Source organism: Odocoileus virginianus, chromosome 1 (assembly GCF_023699985.2).
Source record: "Odocoileus virginianus isolate 20LAN1187 ecotype Illinois chromosome 1, Ovbor_1.2, whole genome shotgun sequence".
Lineage (NCBI taxonomy): Eukaryota > Metazoa > Chordata > Mammalia > Artiodactyla > Cervidae > Odocoileus > Odocoileus virginianus.
In genome coordinates, this window is record NC_069674.1 from 99,293,916 (window position 1) to 99,318,929 (window position 25,014).

At 40.3% G+C, this 25,014-nt stretch overlaps 1 protein-coding gene across 1 annotated transcript in view; it reads right to left on the reverse strand.

Moving 5' to 3' along the window:
- Nucleotides 1–25,014, reverse strand: part of ASB4 (ankyrin repeat and SOCS box containing 4) — a 75,972-nt gene that overhangs the window by 45,374 nt on the left and 5,584 nt on the right. The window contains exon 2 of the mRNA XM_020882693.2: nt 18,777–19,076. Coding sequence (XP_020738352.1) covers nt 18,777–19,076 — 300 coding nt within the window. The remainder of the gene's footprint in view (nt 1–18,776; nt 19,077–25,014) is intronic.

The following is a 25,014-nucleotide window of genomic DNA, read 5'->3' on the forward strand; positions in this document are numbered from 1 at the left end:
AAATGAAAAGAATAGTATTACTCTCACAAGATAGTTGTGAGGGTTAATTGAGAATATGGATAAAATGCCAGGCATGCAAGAGAAACACCATATCCAGTTATTATTAAGTCCACGCCGACCATTCCCTAGGGCTCTTATTCAATCTATTTCTCCTGCCCCAACCCAGGTTAATTCAACTCTGTTTGCAAGAAGTGCATTTACTTTCTGCCTTTCCCACTTGGTTCTTTGCTTGGCATGGCCTCTTAATTGAAGAGAGTTTCAGAGGGCTGCTGGTACTTCTAACAAAGGGAAACAAAGGAGAAGGATGCTCTAAGGGCCTCCCCACAAGTATTCAGCCATCGGTGGCTCTCAGTGGGGGTCGGCTAATACCTCTTGTGATTGCAGTAGATGTTTTATCTCAGAAAAGACAGGGTCCACTCTTGCTCCCTTCCCATTAGCTTTCTAATTAGTAGGAACGTCTTCAGGAAGCTAGCTTATGCTTTTCTTAGCCTCCAATTCTGCTGCTTTTGCTATTTTCTCTGTTTGGAGGTTTTCTTGGTCAGCTTTAATGGAAAATTGAGATGGAAGCACCAGGGTCTTGTTTGACTTAACCATTTCACCTCCAGATCTGGCCCCAGGAGTCTCCTATTAAAACTGTTTAGATTATCCTCCATAAATAATTACTTATGGAGATTACAAAGAAAAGACTTACATTCCTGTTTATAAAGCTGATATCTTTTGCTAAATGGTGTTCAAACTGTTCAGAAGATAATAAGATCCAGCCTCCTCTAAGTAAGAAACAAATTAGACAAGTGCTGATAGGAAAAAATAAATAAATAAAGCAGAGGAGGCCCAAGGAAATGCCATTCTTCAATTTCTGGTTTCTGATGCTTCTAGTTACAAAACAAAGATAAAATATCCAGACTGAAAACTTACAACTCAAGTCACATATGGCTTTTTTTTTTTTTCCCACATACGGCCTTTGATAGGAGAATTTAAAGTAGAGAGAGCCAGTTGAAGAAGGAACACTAATGGAAGAGAGGGCCAAAATTAACACTTTCCCTATGAAGAAACATTTGGGAATAGCCTGGGGCAATTATCCAAATTTGAGAAAATAGACACAGGATAGTCATATACTTGAGACCAAAACAATTAGTATTTGAACTAAAAGAAAGTGCTAACTGCTAAGTTTAGTGACAGAGATATCTAACTTGGACCCAGTTGTTTCCATTTATTTTAAACCTTGCTGTATTAGAAGCAGAAATTAGAAATTGATCAAAGCATTGTTTTAATTAAAAGACTTAATTTCAAGGAAAGCGAATTAATGGATTTTTAATATATCTTTGTCCATCACTTTATCTATATCTTTGCTGGAGCCAAGCCAGAAAAACCACATGAAGGAATGACACTGAAAAGAAAAAAATCAGCTTCTGTGTTGAGGATCTGCTTTGCAATTCCAAACCTTCTTTTTTTTAACTTACTTTTTAGCATATATATAAACATATATATGTACATGTACCTTCCATGTACTTGCAAATGGCAAAGTGGGATAAATGATTACTTTGAGAAGGCAGGGCAGGGAGGGGTGCATTTTGGAATAAACGTTCTTCATCACTTTTAATTAAACATGTTTAATATACCCAACTACCTTCTCACTTTTTTTTTCCCAACAAGAGCCTTTAAAATCATCTTATGATGGTGAAGGGTTTTTTCAGCTAATGGAATTCTAATACAGCATTTAAACTTCTCTTTTATATAGGCAGTGTCACCTTAGCACAAACTTTTCTCCTGACTTTTTAAATAGCCAAAAGTCCCAGAAGAATCAGCAGTATACAATTTTCAGCAAGGCACTGTAGGACCACTGTGGAGCCAAATCAGACAGAGTTAGGCCAATTGTGTTAACTGGGGCCTTATTAACTGCTCTGAGTTTCCAGTTCCTCATCTATAAAATGAAGAAAATAATACGAATAATAAGAACAATCTCACATGGTGGTTGAGAGGATTAAATGAGACATTTTATTTTAAAGTACCTGACATTCCACATCACAGACACTCATATATGTTTTTTTCTTTCCATTTCCCCCTTCATATGCATATATACCAGCAACATCAATTTCCTTTATACGTAAAGCCGATGGTGTTGACTTTATTAGGCTAGATTTTCCATTAAGCATTTATCCTTATTCATTAGCTAGGAGGACTGACGCACAAAGATATTAAATTATTTACTCCAGTTTAATGAATGAAATTGAAAACCTTTTCCCCTGCTTAACATGAATGTGCCCTTTTCAGTATGCAGAGCTTTGTTGCATTTATTCAGAACCTATCGCTAAGTGCTTAGTTTGGAACACAGGATTAATGAGCCCGGAGACATGGTGTTGGTCACCATGGCAACCAAAGGAGCTTTGCCTGGTTCCAAGCTGAAAGAAGGCATGCGGGATGCTTAACTCTGGCCTGCAGTATATAGCTGGGTGTTTTTTCATATATCTGACTCCCCATTGCTGCCTCCAATTATTCCCTAACACTTTTGAAAAAAAAAAACAACAACAAAGATAAAAAGAAACACCACTGCTTCTTCGGGGCTCTGCTTTTTCATCAATACCACCTACCTTCCTTTCTGAATACATTTATCTCGCCATCGATCTCTGAAGATTTCAGCGCCTGACTCACGTGACCCCTCCACACAAATTCTGGGTTGCCTTAACCATCACTCAGATGCCTGTTCAATACCCTGCCTCTCAACTTCTGGGTCTCATTCCTGTCACTTTCTCCTCCTTTCTAATGTGGTGACTCCTGCCTACAGTCACCTGGTGACTGAGTCATTACCTAAAACTTTTCAGTCTCCAGGGCTTCCCACTTGCCTCAATGGTATAGAACCTGCCTGCCAGTGCAGGAGATACAGGAGACTCAGAAGACATGTGTTCGATCCCTGGGTCGGGAAGATCCCATGGAATAGGAAATGGCAACCCATTACAGTATTCTTGTCTGAAAAATTCCATGGACAGAGGAACCTGGTGGGTTAGTCCATGGGGTTGCAAAGAGTCGAACATGACTGAGCATGCACACAAAAAATCACAAATTCCCCAATCTAATTCTCTGATCATAACTGCCTATCTTCGCATCTTAGTTTCACTGGAATCCCTCTCCGGAGTCTTTTTGTCCATTAGACATTCCTTATGTGCCTCCCCTCCCCTTCCTATCCAGCTGAGTTCCATTCCCCATCAGTTTAATCACTCTTTTGCCAAAACCTTAAACTACCTCCTACTCTTCATAGCGTCTGCTTGGTGCTATGAATGAACTGAATCCTGAGTGAACCCAGTTATCTATGCTCTCAGCACCTGCACCCAAGCAGCTGAGAGCTGTGTGGCAAAAACCACACCGTGCAGATGCAGTGCCACCGTACAAGACTGGTATCACCTTCAGGTCAAACATAAACACTCAACCGGGTCCTGGAGACTGCCCACCAAGTCAGTATTTCTCTACTCAGTTTATTCCCCCACTCTTCATAATTACTTCAAACTCGTTTTAAGTTCCTCAATCTTTAAATCCTTTCCCCTCTCTCTTCACTCTTATATGTCCTCACCTCTTTTTAACATAAAGATACCTTTCAGAGAAAACTTCCAAGAAGTCTGACTATCCCCATCTCACTTCCATTCTCTCTCTTTTCTTGCCTACAGCTACAACCGAAGAGGTGTTCTTCTCTTTAGAGTCATATGCCTCTGCCTGGTTCTCAATCTCATTGCCCATACTTATTGGATTCTCACACCATAAAATATCCCTCCTCTCTCCTTTGTCCTCAAGGTCTAATTAACTAGTGAATTCTGTCATCAGTTTCTTAAATGCTCAGTTTTCTATCATCTAGAAGAAAAAATTTCTCAGCACCATCTTCTTCTTTATCTGCCTTCTGGCCTCCTCCTCACAGTTCAGTTCAGCTCAGTCACTCAGTCGTGTCCGACTCTTTGCAACCCCATGAACCACAGCACGCCAGGCCTCCCTGTCCGTCACTAACTCCCGGAGTTTACCCAAACTCATGCCCACTGAATTGGTGATGCCATCCAATCATCTCATGCTCTGTCGTCCCCTTCTCCTCCTGCCCTCAATCTTTCCCAGCATCAGGGTCTTTTCAAATGAGGCAGCTCTTCGCATGAGGTGGCCAAAGTATTGGAGTTTCAGCTTCAGCATCAGTCGTTCCAATGAACACCCAGGACTGATCTCCTTTAGGATGGACTGCTTGGATCTCCTTGCAGTCCAAGGGACTCTCAAGAGTCTTCTCCAACACCACAGTTCAGAAGCATTAATTCTTCGGCACTCAGCTTTCTTTATAGTTCAACTCTCACATCCATACATGACCACTGGAAAAACCACAGCCTTGACTAGATAGACCTTTGTTGGCAAAGTCATGTCTCTTCTTTTTAATATGCTGTCTAGGTTGGTCATAACTTCCCTCCCAAGGAGTAAGTGTCTTTTAATTCCATGGCTACAATTACCATCTATAGTGATTTTGGAGCCCAAAAAATAGTCAGCCACTGTTTCCACTGTCTCCCCATCTATTTCCCATGAGGTGATGGGACCAGATGCCATGATCTTAGTTTTCTGAATGTTGAGCTTTAAGCCAACTTTTCACTCTCCTCTTTCACTTTCATCAAGAGGCTCTTTGGTTCTTCTTCACTCTCTGCCATAACGGTAGTGTCATCTGCATATCTGAGGTTATTGATATTTCTCCCGGCAATCTTGATTCCAGCTAGTGCTTCCTCCAGCCCAGAGTTTCTCATGATGTACTCTGCATATAAGTAAAATAAGTAGGGTGACAATATACAGCCTTGACGTACTCCTTTTCCTATTTGGAACCAGTCTGTTGTTCCATGTCCAGTTCTAACTGTTGCTTACTGACCTGCATACAGGTTTCTCAAGAGGCAGGACAGGTGGCCTGGTATGCCCATCTCTTTCAGAATTTTCCACAGTTTATTGTGATCCACACAGTCAAAGGCTCTGGCATAGTCAGTAAAGCAGAAATAGATGTTTTTCTGAAACTCTCTTGCTTTTTCGATAATCCAGTGGATGTTGGCAATTTGAACTCTGGTTCCTCTGCCTTTTCTAAATCCAGCTTGAACATCTGGAAGTTCACAGTTCACGTACTGCTGAAGCCTGGCTTAGAGAATTTTGAGCATTACTCTGCTAGCATGTGAGATGAGTGCAATTGTGTGGTAATTTGAACATTCTTTGGCATTGCCTTTCTTTGGGATTGGAATGAAAACTGACCTTTTCCAGTCCTGTGGCCACTGCTGAGTTTTCCAAAGTTGCTGGCATATTGAGTGCAGTACTTTCACAGCATCATCTTTTAGGATTTGAAATAGCTCAACTGGAATTCCATCACCTCCACTATCTTTGTTCAGAATGATGGTTCCTAAGGCCTTTATTGCCAAATTCAGAGTTAAACTGAAGAAAGTAGGGGAAACCACTATACCATTCAGGTATGAGCTAAATCAAATCCCTTATGATTATACAGTGGAAGTGAGAAATAGATTTAAGGGACTAGATCTGGTAGACAGGGTGCCTGAAAAACTATGGACAGATGCTCATGACATTGAACAGGAGACACGGATCAAGACCATCCCTAAGAAAAAGAAATGCAAAAAAGCAAAATGTCTGTCTGAGCAGGCCTTACAAATAGCTGTGAAAAGAAGAGAAGTGAAAAGCAAAGGAGAAAAGGAAAGATATACCCATTTAAATGCAGAGTTACAAAGAAAATCAAGGAGAGATAAGGAAGCCTTCCTTGGTGATTAATGCAAAGAAATAGAGGAAAACAACAGAATGGGAAAGACTAGAGATCTCTTCAAGAAAATTAGAGATACCAAGGGAACATTTCATGCAAAGATGGGCTCAATAAAGGACAGAAATGGTAGGGATCTAACAGAAGCAGAAGATATTAAGAAGAGGTGGCAAGAATACACAGAAGAACTATACAAAAAAGATCTCCATGACCCAGATAATAACGATGGTGTGATCACTCACCTAGAGCCAGATATCCTGGAATTCGAAGTCCAGCGGGCCTTAGGAAGCATCACTATGCACCAAGCTAATGGAGGTGATGGAATTCCAGTTGAGCTATTTCAAATCCTGACAGATGATGCTGTGAGGGTGCTGCACTCAATATGCCAGCAACTTTGGAACACTCAGCAGTGGCCACAGGACTGGAAAAGGTCAGTTTTCATTCCAATCCCAAGAAAGGCAATGCCAAAGAATGCTCAAAGCATCGCACAATTCCACTCATCTCACATGTGAGTAAAGTAATGCTCAAAATTCTCTAAGCCAGGCTTCAGCAATACATGAACCTCCGGATGTTCAAGCTGGTTTTAGAAAAGGCAGAGGAACCAGAGTTCAAATTGCCAACATCCACTGGATTATTGAAAAAGCAAGAGAGTTTCAGAAAAACATCTATTTCTGCTTTACTGACTATGAAGCCTTTGACTGTGTGGATCACAATAAACTGTGGAAAATTCTGAAAGAGATGGGCATACCAGGCCGCCTGTCCTGCCTCTTGAGAAACCTGTATGCACGTCAGTAAGCAACACTTAGAACTGGACATGGAACAGCAGACTGGTTCCAAATAGGAAAAGGAGTACGTCAAGGCTGTATATTGTCACCCTGCTTATTTTACTTATATGCAGAGTACATCATGAGAAGCGCTGGGCTGGAGGAAGCACTAGCTGGAATCAAGATTGCCAGGAGAAATATCAATAACCTCAGATATGCAGGTGACACCACCCTTATGGCAAAAAGTGAAGAAGAACCAAAGAGCCTCTTGATGAAAGCGAAAGAGGAGAGTGCAAAGTTGGCTTAAAGCTCAACATTCAGGAAACCAAGATCATGGCATCTGGTCCCATCACCTCATGGGAAACAGATGGGGAAACAGTGGAAACAGTGGCTGGCTTTATTTTCTGGGGCTCCAAAATCACTGCAGATGGTGACTGCTGTCATGATATTAAAAGATGCTTACTCCTTGGAAGAAAAATTATGACCAACTTAGACAGCATATTAAAAAGCAGAGACATTACTTTGCTAAGAAAGTTCCATCTAGTCAAGGCTGTGGTTTTTCCAGTGGTCATGTATGGATGTGAGAGTTGGACTATAAAAAGCTGAGCACAGAAGAATGGATGCTTTTGAACTGTGGTGTTGGAGAAGACTCTTGAGAGTCCCTTGGACTGCAAGGAGATCCAAGCAGTCCATCCTAAAGGAAATCAGTCCTGGGTGTAACTTGGTAGGACTGATGTTGAAGCTGAAGTTCCAGTACCTTGGACACCTGATGTGAAGAGTTGACTCATTGGAAAAGACCTTGATGCTGGGAAAGATTTAAGGCAGGAGGAGAATGGGACAAAGAGGATGAGATGGTTGGATGGCATCACCAATTCAGTGGGCATGAGTTTGGGTAAACTCCTGGAGTTGGTGATGGACAGGGAGGCCTGGCGTGCTGCAGTCCATGGGGTCGCAAAGAGTCAGACACGACTGAGCAACTGAATTGAACCAAAGGCCCACTTAACTTCAAATTCCAGGATGTCTGGCTCTAGTCCAGTAATCACACCATAATGGTTATCTGCATCATGAAGATCGTTTTTGTATAGATCTCTGTATGTGTGTGTTCTTGCCACCTCTTCTTAATATCTTCTGCTTCTGTTAAGTCCATACTGTTTCTGTCCTTATTGTGCCCATCTTTGCATGAAATGTTCCCTTGTTATCTCTAGTTTTCTTGAAGAGATCTCTAGTCTTTCCCATTCTATTGTTTTCCTCTATTTCTTTGCATTGATCACTGAGGAAGGCTTTCTTATCTCTCCTTCCTATTCTTTGGAACTCTGCATTCAGATGCTTATCTTTCCTTTTCTCCTTTGCCTTTAGCTTCTCTTCTTTTTACAACTATTTGTAAGATCTCCTCAGACAACCATTTTGCCATTTTGCATTTCTTCTTCTTGGAGATGGTCTTGATAACTGCCTCCTGTACAATGTCACGAGCCTCTGTCCATAGTTCTTCAGGCACCCTGTCTATCAGATCTAATCCCTTGAATCTATTTGTCACTTTCACTATTTAATCATAGGGCTTTGATTTAGCTCATATCTGAATGGTCTAGTGGTTTTCCCTACATTCTTCAATTTAATTCTGAATTTTGCAAAGAAACTATGAGGAAATAAAATGGCACTGCAGAAATGCCTTCATCATTCTAAAGGATAATGATTATCAATTTAGAATTCTGTGCCAAGTCAGGGTAGAATAAATGCATGAGCAGTTTCTTGCACCTTTTTCAGAAACCTACTAACAGAGGTACTCAACCCAAACAAGCAACAAAGCAAGACCTAGAAAAACCCAAAATCCAGGAAACAGGAAATCCAACACAGCGAGGGGCAAAGGGACCCTCCAGGACATTGAAGAATGGAGATTCCAGGGTGGCAGTCATTGGAGCAGATCTGTTGTCTCCAGAAGGGCCTTTTTTCTCAACAAAATAAAACTGATGAAGTACCATTGAACTGAAATATTTTCAGAAAAGATTAAAGCTATTGGCAAAAGGTTTTGGGGTTAAAATAGTGATGAGTCACAGGGGGAAAAAAAGGAGCAAATGCAGAAAATAATACACAAATCCAGGGGGAAATGTGGTCAAAAGAAGAAATGACTATCCTAGTTTACTACAAGCCTCATAGTTTTAATGCAATTATATTATGAGGATGGAGACTAAGAAATGTACGTGTATGGGGAGGAGGGCAGTGAGGAAAAGGAGCCAGATCCTCCACTTCCATCATGATAAATCAATAGATTATCAGAAAACTGCTTATGTTGCTACTTATTCTTTTCAATTTTATGCATAAATAAATGGTATTTATTTAGCAATATGGAGATAAACATCAAACTAATCAGCTAAAAGTAGTGAAAGTGGTTGCCTCTGAGGAGGGAGTAATCAAGAAATATATTTTTTGTAATAAATGTAGTATCCTCTTAATGTCTTTTATAATCAATTTTTATGTTTGTTCCACCTTTTGTTGAATATATTTCCTAGATCCCTTAAATTTCTTGTGATTTTACAAATACATCTTTTTTTATAATTTCTCACTGCTTGATTCTGGTGTACAGAAATGTGATTGATTTTTGTAAACTGATCTCAAATGCAGTACCTCTTCTGAACTCAATTATGAATTCTAACCATTTGATCTTAAGTTTTCTTGTTTTTTTTTAAAGTCTAGACAAACATATTGTATGAAATGATGGCTGTTTTACTTCCTTGCTTTCCAATCTTCTTACATCTTATTTTCTTTTCTCTTTGCGTCAGCTAGGACCTCCAAGACAGAGGTGTGAGATGTGAGAGCAGTAAATTTATTTCACTCCTGATTCTAAAGAGGAGGCTTCTGAAATTTGCTTCTAAATAGACCACAGACTTTACAAAGCCCTGCTAAAGTCAGTGCCTCCCCAAGTGTGCCAGGATTTTAAGCGGGACATTCTTCACTGCGCTGGGATGCCTACTGCTTGACTGGGTGTGAGAGACAATCTGCAAACAAATGTCAAGTCCTCTCATTCAGAGCAAAAGGACTGGAGACAATGCTTCCAGAAGGACAGCAACCAGAAGATGTGACTTTTTAAAGCCATTCTCTGCTAGCTGAGGAAAAAAGTCTCTGGGTAGACAGAAGCTAAGAATTTGATTGCCCACTATTTACTGTTACTATTGAAAGTGAAAGGGAAAAGTGTTAGTCGCTCAGTCATGTCCAACTCTTTGAGACTCCATGGACTATAGCCCACCAGGCTCCTCTGGCCATGGGATTCTCCAGGCAAGAATACTGGAATGGGTTGCCATTCCCTTCTACAGGAAATCTTCCAGACCCAAGGATCGAACCCAGGACTTCTACATTGCAGGCAGATTCTTTACCATCTAAGCCACCAGGGAAGCCCTGTTACTACTACCTTCTATATTTGGCAAGGGGTTTTGGCATATTTTTTACAATGACAAGTCCATTTTTATAGTGATATCAAGGTTCCTTTAAAATTAAGCTTAATAATAATGTCAATTTAAAGACAATATTAAATTCATGTTGTGCAGGTGGTACTAACCATGCAGCAGACGGGACAAAAATCCCCAGGGTTGTTTGCAAGAGACTAGGAGGGTCAGATTTCTGCTACTACAATGTATAACCTGGGAGATGGAAGGACAGAGGTGATGGACTAATGAACGAGGTATGTGTCAAGCAGGCGTATCTATTTCTTGACTGAAGTGAAGTCCAATGACATCTTGTCTTCCTGTGTTCACATCACTGAATAGGGAATTTCCTAATGTGCGGGTAACTTGTGTGACTGTCACACCAAGTAGCAGGGGACAGTCTTTTAAAAGGCACGGTCTCCTTTGCATTGCCCTCATGTTACATTCTGCTAGGAAACATTTGAATTTTTATGGCTTTCCTGCAGTAACAAATTTTCCTCCAACTGTCAGGATTTGCTTCATGCAGAGAAAAGCAAGTAGCTTTCATTTTCCTCTTACGAAAGGGAATAGGTAGAAATAATATGCTTCTTTTCAGCCAGCTAAGCCTGACCTGACTCTCTTTATTCATAGGGAAAGGCGGGATTCACAGAAAGGACATTTTCACTGAGGTAAATAAGCCCTCTCAACTGATGAACACCATTATACTAATACCAAAGGCAACAAAGGCCAGAAGATGGGGGGCATCAAGTAGGAAGGCAAACAGGAAAATAGCAGACAAAATCCAGCTTGAGAACAAAGCCAGCTCTGCAACATTGAAAAAACCGGGGAAAATCCTTTAAGAGAAAATTGCATGCAATTTTTTGGCCTCAATTAGCCTTTTCCACAAAGAGCACTTTTCCACAAAGAGCCCATTAAATAGCAAATGAAATTACATGGGTTTTCAGTTGCCATGGCATTGGTTTTCCTCTAATGGACTTCTCTGGTCCCAAGTTTAATGTTAGCCTGACTTATTTTCCTGTCTGTGTGCTGTCTCAACTCCCTCTGTCCAGCTACAAAGGGATGTATGTGACTTTTCAAAGTGCCTACACGACATAGTCTGGGAGAGAGAAAATTCATCCCTCGTCTACGTCTCTAGAGACGGAAAGGCTAAAACTGACCAACAGCAGCATTTCATTAGCCGTGAACATAGCAGTTTATATTTACTAGATAGGCGTGATTTCCCTCCGTGCACTCAGGCCTCCTGGAGTCATTCCCAGGAGTCAGAGACCATTTATTGAGTACTTCCCAGGTGCCAAGCACTGTCCAAGAGACTGAGACATTAAAATGCAGAAGAAAGGCTGCAGGATGCTGACAGTTTTCTAGAATTTCCAGACCAGACGATCTACCTCCAAGCACTTTTCTTCTCCTTTTCTCTGTTTCTCCATTCATAAAATGGGTGAAATGTTCCTCAGTTACCTGACTTGCAGTTTTATTTTGTTCTGATATATTTTCCAGGTACCAACTTTAAAACATATTTATCATGGAAATTTGAAAGACAAAACAATTTTTTTTGAAGTAGCTTAGCTACAGCTAAACATTAGTCATGCTACCAAGTTTGACTCATAATTTGGATATTATTTTCTGATATGCATAATCATATCTAATTTTTAGAAAAGTTTATGCAGTTCATACTGTCTTATGAACTTATTTTTAAAAATCTTTCTATGTTAATAAACATCCTTTTACAACATCATTTTTAAATGTCTTTATGATATGGAAGTAACACAGCTTAACAAGGAGATCAAACCAGTCAATCCTGAATGAAATCAGTCCTGAATATTCATTGGAAGAACTGATGCTGAAGCTGAAACTCCAATACTTTGGCCACCTGCTGCTAAGAACTGACTCACTGGAAAAGAACCTGATGGTGGGAAAGATTGAGGCAGGAGGAGAAGGGGATGACAGAGGATGAAATGACTGGATGGCATCACTGACTCCATGGACATGAGTTTGAGCAAGCTCCAGGAGTTGGTGATGGACAGGGAAGCTTGGCGTGCTGCAGTCCATGGGGTTGCAAAGAGTTGGACATGACTGAGTGACTGAACTGAACTGAACTGAATTTTTTCTATTACATGTGCAAGTATTTTTAAGTTTTTCAGTAGTATAAATGACTATCTGAGGGCAAAAAAACAATTAGGCAACTTTTTTGAGACACTCAGTATCTTAAAAAGTGCCAGTATATGTCTTTTAAAATTGTGGCATATTTTAAACATATTCCATAACCAACCATGGCTTTCATTGAAAAAATATACAATAATATACACTGTAACTACACTATTTTGAAGACTCTTATAGAATTAGGAGAAAAGCTCAATTTCTAGTGTACTACAGATCATGTGACCAAGCACAGTTCTGTTACATGATAACTGTCTTTTTTCTCATCAGTTATCTCTTTAACTCAATGTGTAATTTTGTTTGGAGATATATCCAGAGTCTGAATTTGAGGACCTACATCAATGAGAACAATAAGTCAAAAGGTGATGAATTAGTCCCTAATCCTAGAAGCAGAATTTCTCAGTTAGAAAAAGCTGTGAGTTTTTGATATTCCCCTTAATCATAGATGTTTTCACTCCACTTAGCCTGTGTCAGCGGAGAAGGCAACGGCACCCCACTCCAGTACTCTTGCCTGGAAAATCCCATGGACTGAGGAGCCTGGTGGGCTGCAGTCCATGGGGTCGCTAAGAGTCTGACACGACTGAGCAACTTCACTCTCACTTTTCACTTTCATGCATTGGAGAAGGAAATGGCAACCCACTCCAGTGTTCTTGCCTGGAGATTCCCGGGGACGGGGGAGCCTGGTGGGCTGCTGTCTATGGGGTCGCACAGAGTCGGACACGACTGAAGCGACTTAGCAGCAGGGGCAGCAGCCTGTGTAAGAGCACTGCCCCACATGCTTGCCAGAACATGTATTATCATCTTTGGTATCTTTGTTAACATAATAAATAAAAGCATCTAATTCTTATTTTAATTGACACTTTACTGATTACCAATACAGATGATCATTGTCTCACCTTTATTTGTTGTTCACATGCCTGTCTTTTTCTGAAATGCCTATTCTTGGTCCCTTTGGTTTTCTTTTTTCTCTTAGCTGCTATCCTCCTAATTTTAAGTTTTAAAGTTTCTTTATATATTAAGGGTGTGAGTCCTTTGTCACATAGTCCCAAATATTTTCCTGAGTTTTAGGACTGCCTTTTAGTTTTATAATCTATTTGCCACACAGATGTTGAACATTTTTGTTTTTTCTAATTTATCTTTCTTGTTGTGACTCAGTCTTTGCTACAGTGATGGGAAAGAGTGAGCTATCTTTGATGGACTTCTTTCTGCTCCTTCTCCAAGATTGTCATCAGTCTAATTCTTTGTCTCAGCCTAGAGGAAACCAGGCTCAGTCTCCTACCTCTCTAGTTAGGTCTCCTTCTGTCCACAAGGATAAAGGACATGTGGGATAACTGTGTCAATATCTCAGAGGAGAGACAGTGTTGACAGCTTGATATTAGTCTGTAGTTGATGAAAACACACCAATATAAAAGGTCAATAATTAAATGAATATATTTATATATATAATATACATAAATATATATAACATATACATATTTATATACATAAATATATATAACATATTTCTTAACTTTTTTCCAAAATTTCTGAAAACAGCTTAAAAGTTTAATTAAAATATAGATAAAAATAAAAACTAAATCTAAAAATACATGTATTAGTAACTATGAAAACTGATGATGGCCTCATGCTCCAATGGATGCCTGTCCTTCTCTGAGTATCTCTGCACTAGGCCCTTCATCACAGGGCAGGCAAAAAGAAAAAGAAGCCAGGCTGATTTTTTTTCCTTTTAACCCTCATGGGTTGAGAAGATCATAACATCTTCGAGCATGTTCTCCCATTCTTTCCCCATGATCTCTCCATATCTTCCCCTCCCTCAATACGTTTCCAATCTTTCTAGTCTCACTTTGGCTGATGACTGCATCAGACAGGGACCCCCTCATCTTACAACAACCAAATCTGCAAGTGCCCTGGCATTAAAGCCATATTTTACTTTGGCTTGCCCACTGAAAATGAGGATGTGTCCTATGGTCTCTGGATTTCACCGCATCTCAGTTTCTCTAAGATTTAGACCTTTCAGTTATCCTGTCTCATACATCTTCAACTGTTGCTTTCTAGAAATCATTTCCGGCACATAAACATTTCCTTTTATCTTCAACTGTAGGTAGTAGTCTAGTATGATACACCCTAATCTCCTTCAGCAATCATGCTACTCCTATGCTCACATTTGCGGCCAAAATTAAGAGTTGTCAGCATATGCCATCTCTAGTTTCTAACCTCCCATCCATACCTTCTGATCTGGCTTCTGCACCTACTGTTTCACCAAAATTATTTTTGTCAGTAATAACTCTCTTAATCCAATGAACACCTAATTAAACCTCTCAGTAGCTATCAGTACAGCAGACCATTCTTCCATCCCTGAACCTGCCTTTTTCTTAGTTTCTTTGATGCCAAAGATGCTCTTGGGTTTTCTCCAATATCATTTGCAAATCCATTTCACTCTTTATTTTCCAGTGTGGAATATGTTTTAATACACTCTTAGAAATAAAAAATATAGACAGAGGAAGGTGGTTATCACAAGGAAAAGAAATCAAAAGTAGAATCATTTCACTCTTTTATTGCCTCCTCTTCATCCTGCTAACATCTAAACATAAGAATTTGTCAGAGCTTGGTCCTAAGTTCTCTTTCATCTTTCTACCCCATTTTTCCAGGTGAGTTCATTGATTTTCTTGGTTTCAAATACAATCTATTGGCCAACGGTTCCTAAACCTAATGCTTTAGTCCAGAGTTCTTTTCAAAATCCATACTTTTATATCAAGTACATCCTTGACTTATTTGCTTTGTTGTCTCAAAGAGGTCTGAAACCTTTCATGTTTAAAACTAACCTAGAAGGACTCAGTCTGTGTGCTTTTTAGACTAGTTATAAAGCAACCAAGTCAGAGGAGGATTAGCAAAAAAAAAAATAGATATATAGATCAATGGACCATACATGTTTGGCCAGTTGACTTCTGAGAAAAATATCAAAACAATTCAATGGTGAAAGAATAGTCTTTTCCACAAATGATGTTGAAACAACTGGCCATCTACACACACACACACACACACACACACACACACAATGAGCTTTAACCCATACTTACCACCATATGCGAAAAAATAACTCAAAATTAATCAAAGACATTAAAAGCAAAACCTAAAACTATAAAACTTCTAGAAGAAAACACAGCAGAAAATCTGTTACTTGGGTTAATCAAACATTTCTTAGAACACAGAAAGCACAAACCATAAGATGTAAACACTGAATTTATCAAAATTTTTAAAGTTCTGCTCCTTTAAAAACACCACTAGAAAATGAAAAGCCAAAGAGTAAATTAAAATATTTGCAAAACATGTATTTATAAAGGTCTCGTATCCAAAATATATAAAGAACTCCAACACATTATGGAAGACGGTATGGAGATTCCTTAAAAAACTAGGTGTAAAAAAAAAAAACAACTAGGAATAAAACCACCATATGACCCAGCAATCCCACTCCTAGGCATATACCCAGAGGAAACCAGGGTTGAAAAAGACACATGGATTCCATTGTTCATTGCTGTACTATTTACAATAGCTAGATCATGGAAGCAAACCTAGATGTCCTTTCAACAGATGAATGGATAAAGAAGTCCTGGTACATATACACAATGGAATATTACTTAGCCATAAAAAGGAAAGCATTTGAGCATTTGAGTCAGTTCTGATGAGGTGGATGAACGCAGAGCCTATTATACAGAGTGAAGTAAGTCAGGAAGAGAAAGAATAATGCTTTATTCTAACACATACATACAGAATCTAGAAAAATGGCACTGAAGAATGTATTTACAGGGTAGCAATGGAGGAACATACATAGAGAATAGACTTATGGACATGGGGAGAGGAGAGGAGAGGGTGAGATGTATGGAAAGAGTACCATGGAAACTTACGTTACCATCTGTAAAATAGACAGCCAGCGGGCATTTGCTGTCTGGCTCAGGAAACTCAAACAGGGGCGCTGTATCAACCTAGAGGGGTGGGATGGGAGGGAGATGGGACGGAGGTTCAAAAGGGAGGGGATATGTGTACCTATGGCTGATCCATGTTGAGGTTTGACAGCAAATAACAAAATTCTGTAAAGAAATTATCCTTCAATTTAAAAAATTAATTAATTTTAAAAAAACTAACAACAACAGAAAGAACTCCCACAGATCAATAATAAGAAGATAGCCCATTAAAAAAAAAAGCAAAATAATTGAGCAGATATTTCACCAAACTGAATACTTAGCTAGCAGATAAATATACAAAAACATATGCAATGTGTTTGGTCATTGTGTGTGTGTGTGTGTGTGTGTGTGTTGTGTCTGAGTTTTTGTAACCCCATGGACTGTAGCCTGCCAGGCTCCTCTGTCCATGGGATTTCCCAAGCAAGAATACTAGAGTGAGTTGTCATTTCCTCATCCAGGGAATCTTCCTGACCCCGGGATCAAACACACGTCTCTTGTGTCTCCTGCATTGGCAGGAAGATTCTTTACCACTGCGCCACCTGGGAAGCCCCTTTGGTTATTAAGGGAATTCAAATTAAAATCATGAGATGCTAATATATACCTAATAGAATGGCTAAAACAGTTTTTAAAAATCTGGCATTATGAAGTTCTGACAAGGATGGAGAGAAACAGGAACTCTTATCACTGCTGGTAGGAATGTGAAATGGCACAAGTGCCTTGGAAAACAGTTTAGTAGTTTCTTACAAACTTACCATAACAACCCATCCTCCCACTCCTAGGTGTTTACCCAAGTGAAATGAAACATGCCCACACAAGAATGTGGATGCAAATGTTTATAGCAGTTTTTTTTCCCTAAATTACAAAAAACTAGAAGCAATCCAAATGCTCCTCTTCTGAGGAGTGAATAAACTGTGTTATATCTATACAAGGAATACTATTCAGCAATAAGAAGGTCTGATTTGCTGGTGAGTGCAATCACATTGATGAACCTCAAATGCATATGCTAAACTGGAAAAATCAGACTCAAAAGGTTACACATTGTATAATTTAATTAATATGACCTCCTGAAAGGATGAAGTTAAAGGGACAGAAAACAGATCAATAGTTGCCAGAAGTGGGGGTAGAGTGAGGAAATTAATTACCAAGGGCATCAGGGAATTTTCTGAGATAACTGTGGTGAATGGCTTCACGACTATCTGCTTCTCTAAAACAGTGAGTTTACAGCTTATACATTATGACCTCTGTAAACTTGACTTTTAAAAAATGATATAATGGGACTTTCCTGGTGGTTTAGTGGTTAGGAATTTGCCTGCCAATGCAGGGGACACGGGTTCAATCTCTGGTTTAAGAAGATGCCACTTGCCTCTGGGCAGCTAAGCCACACATCGCAACTACTGATCCTGAGGGCTGCAGCTAGTGAAGCCTGCGGCCTGAGAGCCCGTGCTCCACAGCAAGAGAAGCTAATGCGAGGCTCATGCACCACAGCCAGACAAGAGCCTGTGGGCAGCAATGAAGACCCAGAGCCACCAGACATAAAGAAACAAATCCTATAAAATCTGTTTTGTTTTGTTTTTTTTAAAAAGATATAACGATCTTCCCATATGATACCTTTCTTCCTCAAGTTTCCCCATCTTAAAAATGGCGTCACTATCCACCCATTTTCTAAAGCCAGAAACCTGGCAATGGTTCTTGAAATTTCCTTTTCTGTCACCACCCCCCGATCAGCAACCTAAATCTAGTCCATGTCCAAATCCCATCAATTCTGCTTCTAAAACATATTGAAGATCCATTTTCTGATCACTCCATGTCCCTCAGTGCAAATCATCATCCCCTCTCACCTACAGTATTGCAAGAGCTTCCTTGCTAGTCTTCTTGCTTCCATTCTTGGCCTTCTCCAACCCAACTTCTGAATAAGTCCAGATGACTTTAAATGTCAGTTAATCTATGTCATTGCCTTGCTATAAACTTTTCAGTAGCTCCATTTCTGAACCCCATACACGGCCCCCAGCAGGCCATATATAACCTAATATATCTGACATCATGCTGTAGCACTCCCCTCTCCCCTCATGCCTCTCCCGCCCCACCACACACTCACGATACTCTGGCCACACTGGCCTTCTCCCATTTGTGGAGTATTCCAAGGTTTTTGCCCCCCTAACAACTCTGCACTTGCTATTTCCTATACCGAGACTTTTATTCTTTGTTCTTGTTTTTAAAGGTCAATTCCTTCTCATTATAAAGTTTCAGCTTACATACTGTATCTTTAGAGAAGTCTTTATACATTTTGTACTAGCTTCTTCCTGACATTCTCTTTCATACCACCTTGTTTTGCCCTTTCCCAATTTATAATTATGTACTTATGAATTTATTTTCTCAATATTCATCTCCCATACTAGAACATAAGCTCCAAGAGAGCAGAAACTGTTTTCTCTTTTTACTTACTTACTAGCACATTACCTGACATCACAGGAGCTAATAAATATTTGTTAAATAAGTGTGCAGATTAACAAGACACCTACAGTTAAAATAATAGTAAGACTTCAATATGATTATCCCTGAAGGACCTGGGCAAACACAACCATCCATCTCTCTCTGTATTTTTAGGGCCCTCAAATTAGGCTTTATGCATAGAGATATGTACTGTTAATTACATTGCCTGATGTAAGTAAGGATCACCAATTTCCAAAACCGTAACCAAGCAAGTAGATGACAAGGTCAGCCACCCGGATAGGCTTACCTCTCCAAACCAGCTGCTTGGCACAGAGGATGGAGCTTGGAGTTGTACAAAAGTGTAAAGCTGTGTGTCCACTTAAGGAGTAGCAGTTGAGCTTTGCTCCACGATCACAGAGGATCTTAACACAATCCAAGTTGGCCATTTCACAAGCCACGTGAAGAGGGGTTTTCCCATTGGGTCTACAGTTGATTGTAGCATTGTGGTCCAGGAGCACCAGAAGACATTCCACGTGGCCAAACAAGACAGAAAGATGCAGGCCCGTGGCCCAGGAAGACTTTAATTTGTAACTAGGCAACCAATAACCTGAAAAAGAAAGGGAAAGAAAGTTTAGCCTCGGATTAGCCTAGGATATCTCCCTGCTTAGTGGGGACTTTCACGCATTTACAAAACTGGGGGAATGATTTGGAAGTTGTAAGTAGCAGCTGTTGGATCTGCTAATGTTTAGCTTAGTAGCCTCTTTGAGTTATTTAAACAGGACTGGGGCTCTCGAGTTCTCACTGTCTTTACTATTCCCTATTATCTTGTTCCTTTGTTTACTTTACCTTCCTGCCTGTCCACAGTATTTCTGTTTGAGACTTCATTTATGTGATTGCATTTTATCTTACATGAGATGCTTATTAAAGAATTTTTTTAAACTCCCAATCATTATCTTGAGTGATTTCAAAGTTGTTACAAGCTTGTAATTTTCATTCCATCACAGTGCTTTTTCCCTCTAGTTGCTGCTGCTGTCAAGCTAAGGTGTGAATGTATTTGATGTCTTTAGAATATTTGTCACACTAAGATTTTATTTGCCTATCAGTTTATACAACACCTCTTTCCAAAGGAGAATTAAAGAATTTACAGCAGCTTACAAATTTTACACAATACAAGATTTTTAAAAAGTGATCTACAAAATAAGAGCAATGGGAAAACTAAGGTAGGTAAGTAAAAAGAGGTCCTGGGTCAGATAGGTGACCAAAATAAATATAAACTGTGTTAACTGTGTTCCATATGCTAGAACCACAATCTAAATTTTCCTCTGAACTTCCCAGCAGCCAAAATAGACAGGAAAACATGATATGTTACACAATTAACTATGCCTGCAAGCACAAGCTATATATACAAATCAATTGGTCAGGAGAACCATAGTTGTTTCTAGAACTGAGATCTTAAATTTTTCCCATTAGTTATTAGAAATCTCCCACCCCGCCCCACCCCAGCTCCTCCCTCTCTCTCTCCTTTCCGTTTTCCCTCTTACCTCTGACTTCTAAACACTGAGCTAGTCCTTTATTCCAAGTGTCCAACAATTGCCATCTTGACAAGCCATCACAAAACTAACTTTGTGTGTCTATGTTTTTCTGAATTTATTTATGTCAATCGGAGGATAATACAATATTGTGATGGGTTTTGCCATAGATCAACATGCACTGGCCATGGGCAGACAATGTGTTCTCTCCCTCCTAAACACCCCCCACCTCGCTCCCCACCCATCCCTGCAGCTTGTCACAGAGCACTGGCTTCCCGCATCACACATCACAATCCCTCTGGCCATCTATTTTACACATGGTAATGTACATGTTTCAGTCCTGTTCTCTTAAATCATCCTACCTTCTCCTTCCCCCACTGAGTCCAAAAGTCTGTTCTTTAAGTCTGTGTCTCCTTGGCTGCCCTGTACATAGGGTCATTGGCACCAGCTTTCTAGATTTCATATATGTGCGTTAATGTACAATATTTGTCTTTCTCCTTCTGACTTACTTCATTCTGTGTAATAGGCTCTAAGCTCATCAGAGATAACTTTATAAACATTTTTTTTCAATGTCAATACCCAGAGCCATGGCATCATGCTCACTATGAGTGGGGAATGAAAAACAGGTACAGAAAGATGAAATATTTCATGGCCAGTTGAAGATGTAGATATAATCTGACAGCTCAGAAGAAACTCTACGGCTGAAACAACAAAATACATTTTAACTTGGGTAAATCAAAAGTTTGCTTTTAGGTTGCAAAAATATTCCACTATACAAGTACAAGGTAGGAAGATTATGATTTAATGGTAATTTATTTGAGGAAAAAACTAGGGATTGGAGTTGACAATAATCTCAAAATGAGCCGACAGTGAGATGAAGCTGCCCCAAAGCGGACACAATCTTTAACTACATTAATAAAAGTGTAACACCCAGAACAAAAGAAGTAAAAAGTTGTATTCTTCACTGATAGATGAGGTCAGAATAAATCTAAAATATTGTGAGTACTTCTGGGCAACAAAAATGAGCATTTGCAAGTCACTCAGAAGATGATGACCACATTAAAGGTGAGCCTGGTGATCAGGTATTAAAATTCTCTCATTTAAGTGGAAAGTGCTACTTATGTGCCACTCCTGGGTATTTATCCTGCAGGTACATTCATTCATGTGTGAAATGCCATATAAGGGCCACTGTATTACACAACTCCCAGCAACACTACTTGTACTGAACTCTTTATGAAGAGTACAAAGTTCCTGGGAGTTATGAATCTTGGCAACCTGACCCAGGACAACATGCAGTGCACTACGGCATTGTTCTTAATGGTCAGCAGTAGGAAACCACCTCAGTCTTCATCAATAGGAGACTGTTTAAATAAAGCATGTACATCCATACAGTGGAACACTATACAGCCATCATAAAGAAGGGGGCAGTCCTGTGTATACTGATAAGGAAAAATCTCAAGATACAGTATCAAGTGAGATAAGCAGGGAGCTGAAAAGTGTGCATAAATGCTAATATGTAAGAAAATATTTATAAACACCTAACACAAAGAACCGGATAAGGCAATGGCAGCCCGTTCCAGTACTCTTGCCTGGAAAATCCCATGGACAGAGGAGCCTGGCAGGCTATACAGTCCATGGGGTCTCGAAGAGTCGGACATGACTGAGCGACTTCACTTTCACTTTTCACTTTCATGCACTGGAGAAGGAAATGGCAGCCCACTCCAGTATTCTTGCCTGGATAATCCCAGGGACGGGAGCCTGGTGCGCTGCCGTCTATGGGGACACACAGAGCTGGACACGACTGACGTGACTTAGCAGCAGCAACACAAGGAACTGGTTGCATTGGTGGCCTCCAAACACTGGGGGTTGGGGGACAATAACATAGATTTATTGTCCTTGAGTGCTCCCTTTGAGCTTTTAAATTTAGTCCCTTGTGTGTGTACTACTATTTATAAAAATAAAATTAAAATAAACTAGGTGCCCCTGTTCAGGGGGGAAAATAATTTAAAGAGGTCATGCACAATGCTGACTAATCCTGAGGGAATGAATACTCTCAGCTCAAAGTTTGTTTTTCTACAGGCTTCCCTCCAACCTAGACAGACACATACACACACACACACATACACACATTCACACACACTCCCTCTCGCACATATTTTAATCTCTTCATCTCTTTCAAAATTCTAGGATCATTTCACTTTCTCTTTCTCCAACTCTTCCCTTATCCAAAGTTGTTCTTTAAAAAGAAATCCAAAGTTAATTTACACTAAGGTCTCACAGACTGAGGATTGTTTAAAGTATGACCTTCTTAGGATTATCTGAATTTATGTAGGAATCTGTATTCATACAAAAGAATTAAGTTCTAATATACTAATTCCAGATTTCAGACACTGAAAATGGAAGGTATTTGGTGATATGGAATTTCCCTGGAAGAAGCAAATAGTGTCACAGACAGTCTGGGCTGGGAAGGATCAACCCTGTGCCTATGTGTGTGTGTGTGTGTGTGTGCATAAATACACATGCACATATAGATATGCAGATATGTATATACATTTGCATGTGTCCATGTATACATTTCCATTTAATTGTGTATGCTGAATCCATGCTCCAAGCATAGTTATTAAGCTATATGGTATGCAACCTGCTTTTGATAAGGAATGAATCACTTAACACCAATATCTAGTCATCTTTTTTTTAACGATTTTTTTTCACCCATGACATGATTTAATTTTCCCATTTTTTTAAAGTTATTTATTTTTAATTGGAGGATAATTGCTTTACAATATTGCTGTAAATACTGTTGTAAATAGTGTTGATTTCTGCCATACATCAACATGAATCAGCCATAAGTATACACTGGTCCCCTCCCTGGTGAACATCCCTCCCACCTCCCACCGCCATCCCACCCATCTGGCTTGTCATAGAGCACTGGCTTTGGGTTGCCTGTGTCAAACAGCAAATTTCCTTTGGAGATGGTGAAGGACAGGGAAGCCTGGCATGCTGCATGCAGTCCACAGGGTCGCAAAGAGTCAGACACAATGAGCGACAAGAAGTCTATTTTACATATGGTAATGCATATGTTTCAACGTTACTCTCTCAATTCGCCTAGTCATCTTAATACTCAAATTTCCTCTACAAGCAACTTGCGAAGGACAGCCCCTTCTAACTCTCTTGCAAAGAAGCTGGTTCCAGATCTGAAAACCAGAGTGTGTTTTGCTTGCCGATTAGCAGCAAAGATCAGGCAGCTCTATGCAGCAACTGATTGGAAACTCATGTCTGCTTCTGCAATGGGAAGAAAAATGATCTCAGAAAGGAAGCAGCAGAGAGCTGATTAAGAAAACACCATTTTGATGTAAAATCAAAGAAACACAGAATGTTAGCGCTGGAGGGAAGGTTATCCAGTCCAAGCCTTTCATTTTCCAGATGAGAAAACTGCCACTTTTTCAGCCTGCTGGAGCCGTAAGACGTCTGCCTCCGTCCAAGCTAATGGACTCAGGGTATCTGCAGTGCTGGGTTTCCATCTGTCTTTGTCTTTGTGGAATCAGACTAGGTGGAGTGCCAACCCAGCTTCACAAATCATGAGGAAAGAAAGAAGATTCTGAATTCATCTGTAGTATGTCACACTTTGATATGGAAATACATTTGCTTGTTGGGTTTTTTTCTTCCCCCTAAATTCCCAATAGCACCGAGAGACTCTATCCTGCCTGTTTATTACCTGAATCAGTCATCCTCGGCCTCTCCGTCAGTTACATCTGTGTCTCTCATAGTCATACTCACTAACCAGTAAATTGGGCTCAGAGAGGACCAGGTCTTGGAATTCAGCCGCCTCCCTGAATCGAACTGCACCTACAACTCACCTCTCTTAGAAAGGAACCTGGGCGTTAAGAATGTTCCTGTAGGCGGGTGACAGCAAGATGCCTGAGCGGGTGCCCCAAGGGAGCTGAGTGGAGAGATTAGGAAGAAGACAGATTGTCGGATACAGACCAGCCTCCCTCGCAGTGTATCTTGATGCTGCATTGCAGAACTTTGGTTGGGGGAGAGGGTAGTGGGGCAGAGCTTCTGGTTGATTCAAGCCCTTGCAAAGCAGGAAAGCCCACTAGAGAGAAAGCAGCAGCCCACAGCAAAGAGGCCACCCACACCCAATCACCACTTTCAGTGAGGCTGCGGCCACGGGTCACTGTGTACCAAGTGCAGCAACGAGCAGGAGTGTCCTTCCCCCCTACCCACCCTCACTGAGGACCAAACATGAGGCGATGCCATCATCAAAAACCGCAGTGATGCAGCACTTATTAACACACTTCTGTCAATGCTGGTAAGTCAAGAGATCAAAATCTCTCCTCCAAAATGTAACTCCCAATGGTCACAGCATGACAGAAATACAGTTAACTAACTGGGCAGAGTCCCTTTCACACTCTCTCTTCTTTCCACAGCAGAACTGTCCTAGGGCTTCAGAACTCGGAATGTGGTTCACTCTTAGCATTTGTCTTTCAAAGGGCCCCCTCTGCTCACCTCTGCAGAGGCCAGGCTGCCCTCTGACTGTATGCTCAGACTGCACACAGGGTGAGGAGTTCGGGAGGGGCGGGGAGGGAAACCCAGGAACAAAGCCCTTGATAGGGCCAGACGTGAGGAAGGTACTGACCCCCTTAATGTAAATCACTCGGTTCTCGCCCCAGGTCTGCAGTCTATGTGCAGTGATGCCTTCTGCTTTGCTCTGCTGAGCAAAGAGCTTAACTGAGAAGAAAAGAGATGAAAATTCAGATTCTTTCTCCAAGGCACAAATCCCCAAAAGAACTCTCAAATATAGGCCATGTCCACTTGGATTTACAGCATCTATAGTTACTTTTTTACCATTTCCAGACCAAGACACATAATCTGCTTATATAATTTCCCCTTCATAACATTGTAGATAATCAGCATGCAGGAGATTAAGAGGGCGTCTTGACAAAGCTTCCCCTTTACAGATGAGGATAAATATCTTGCAGAGATTAAGTAGCAGGAAGTGTCCATGTTTGTATA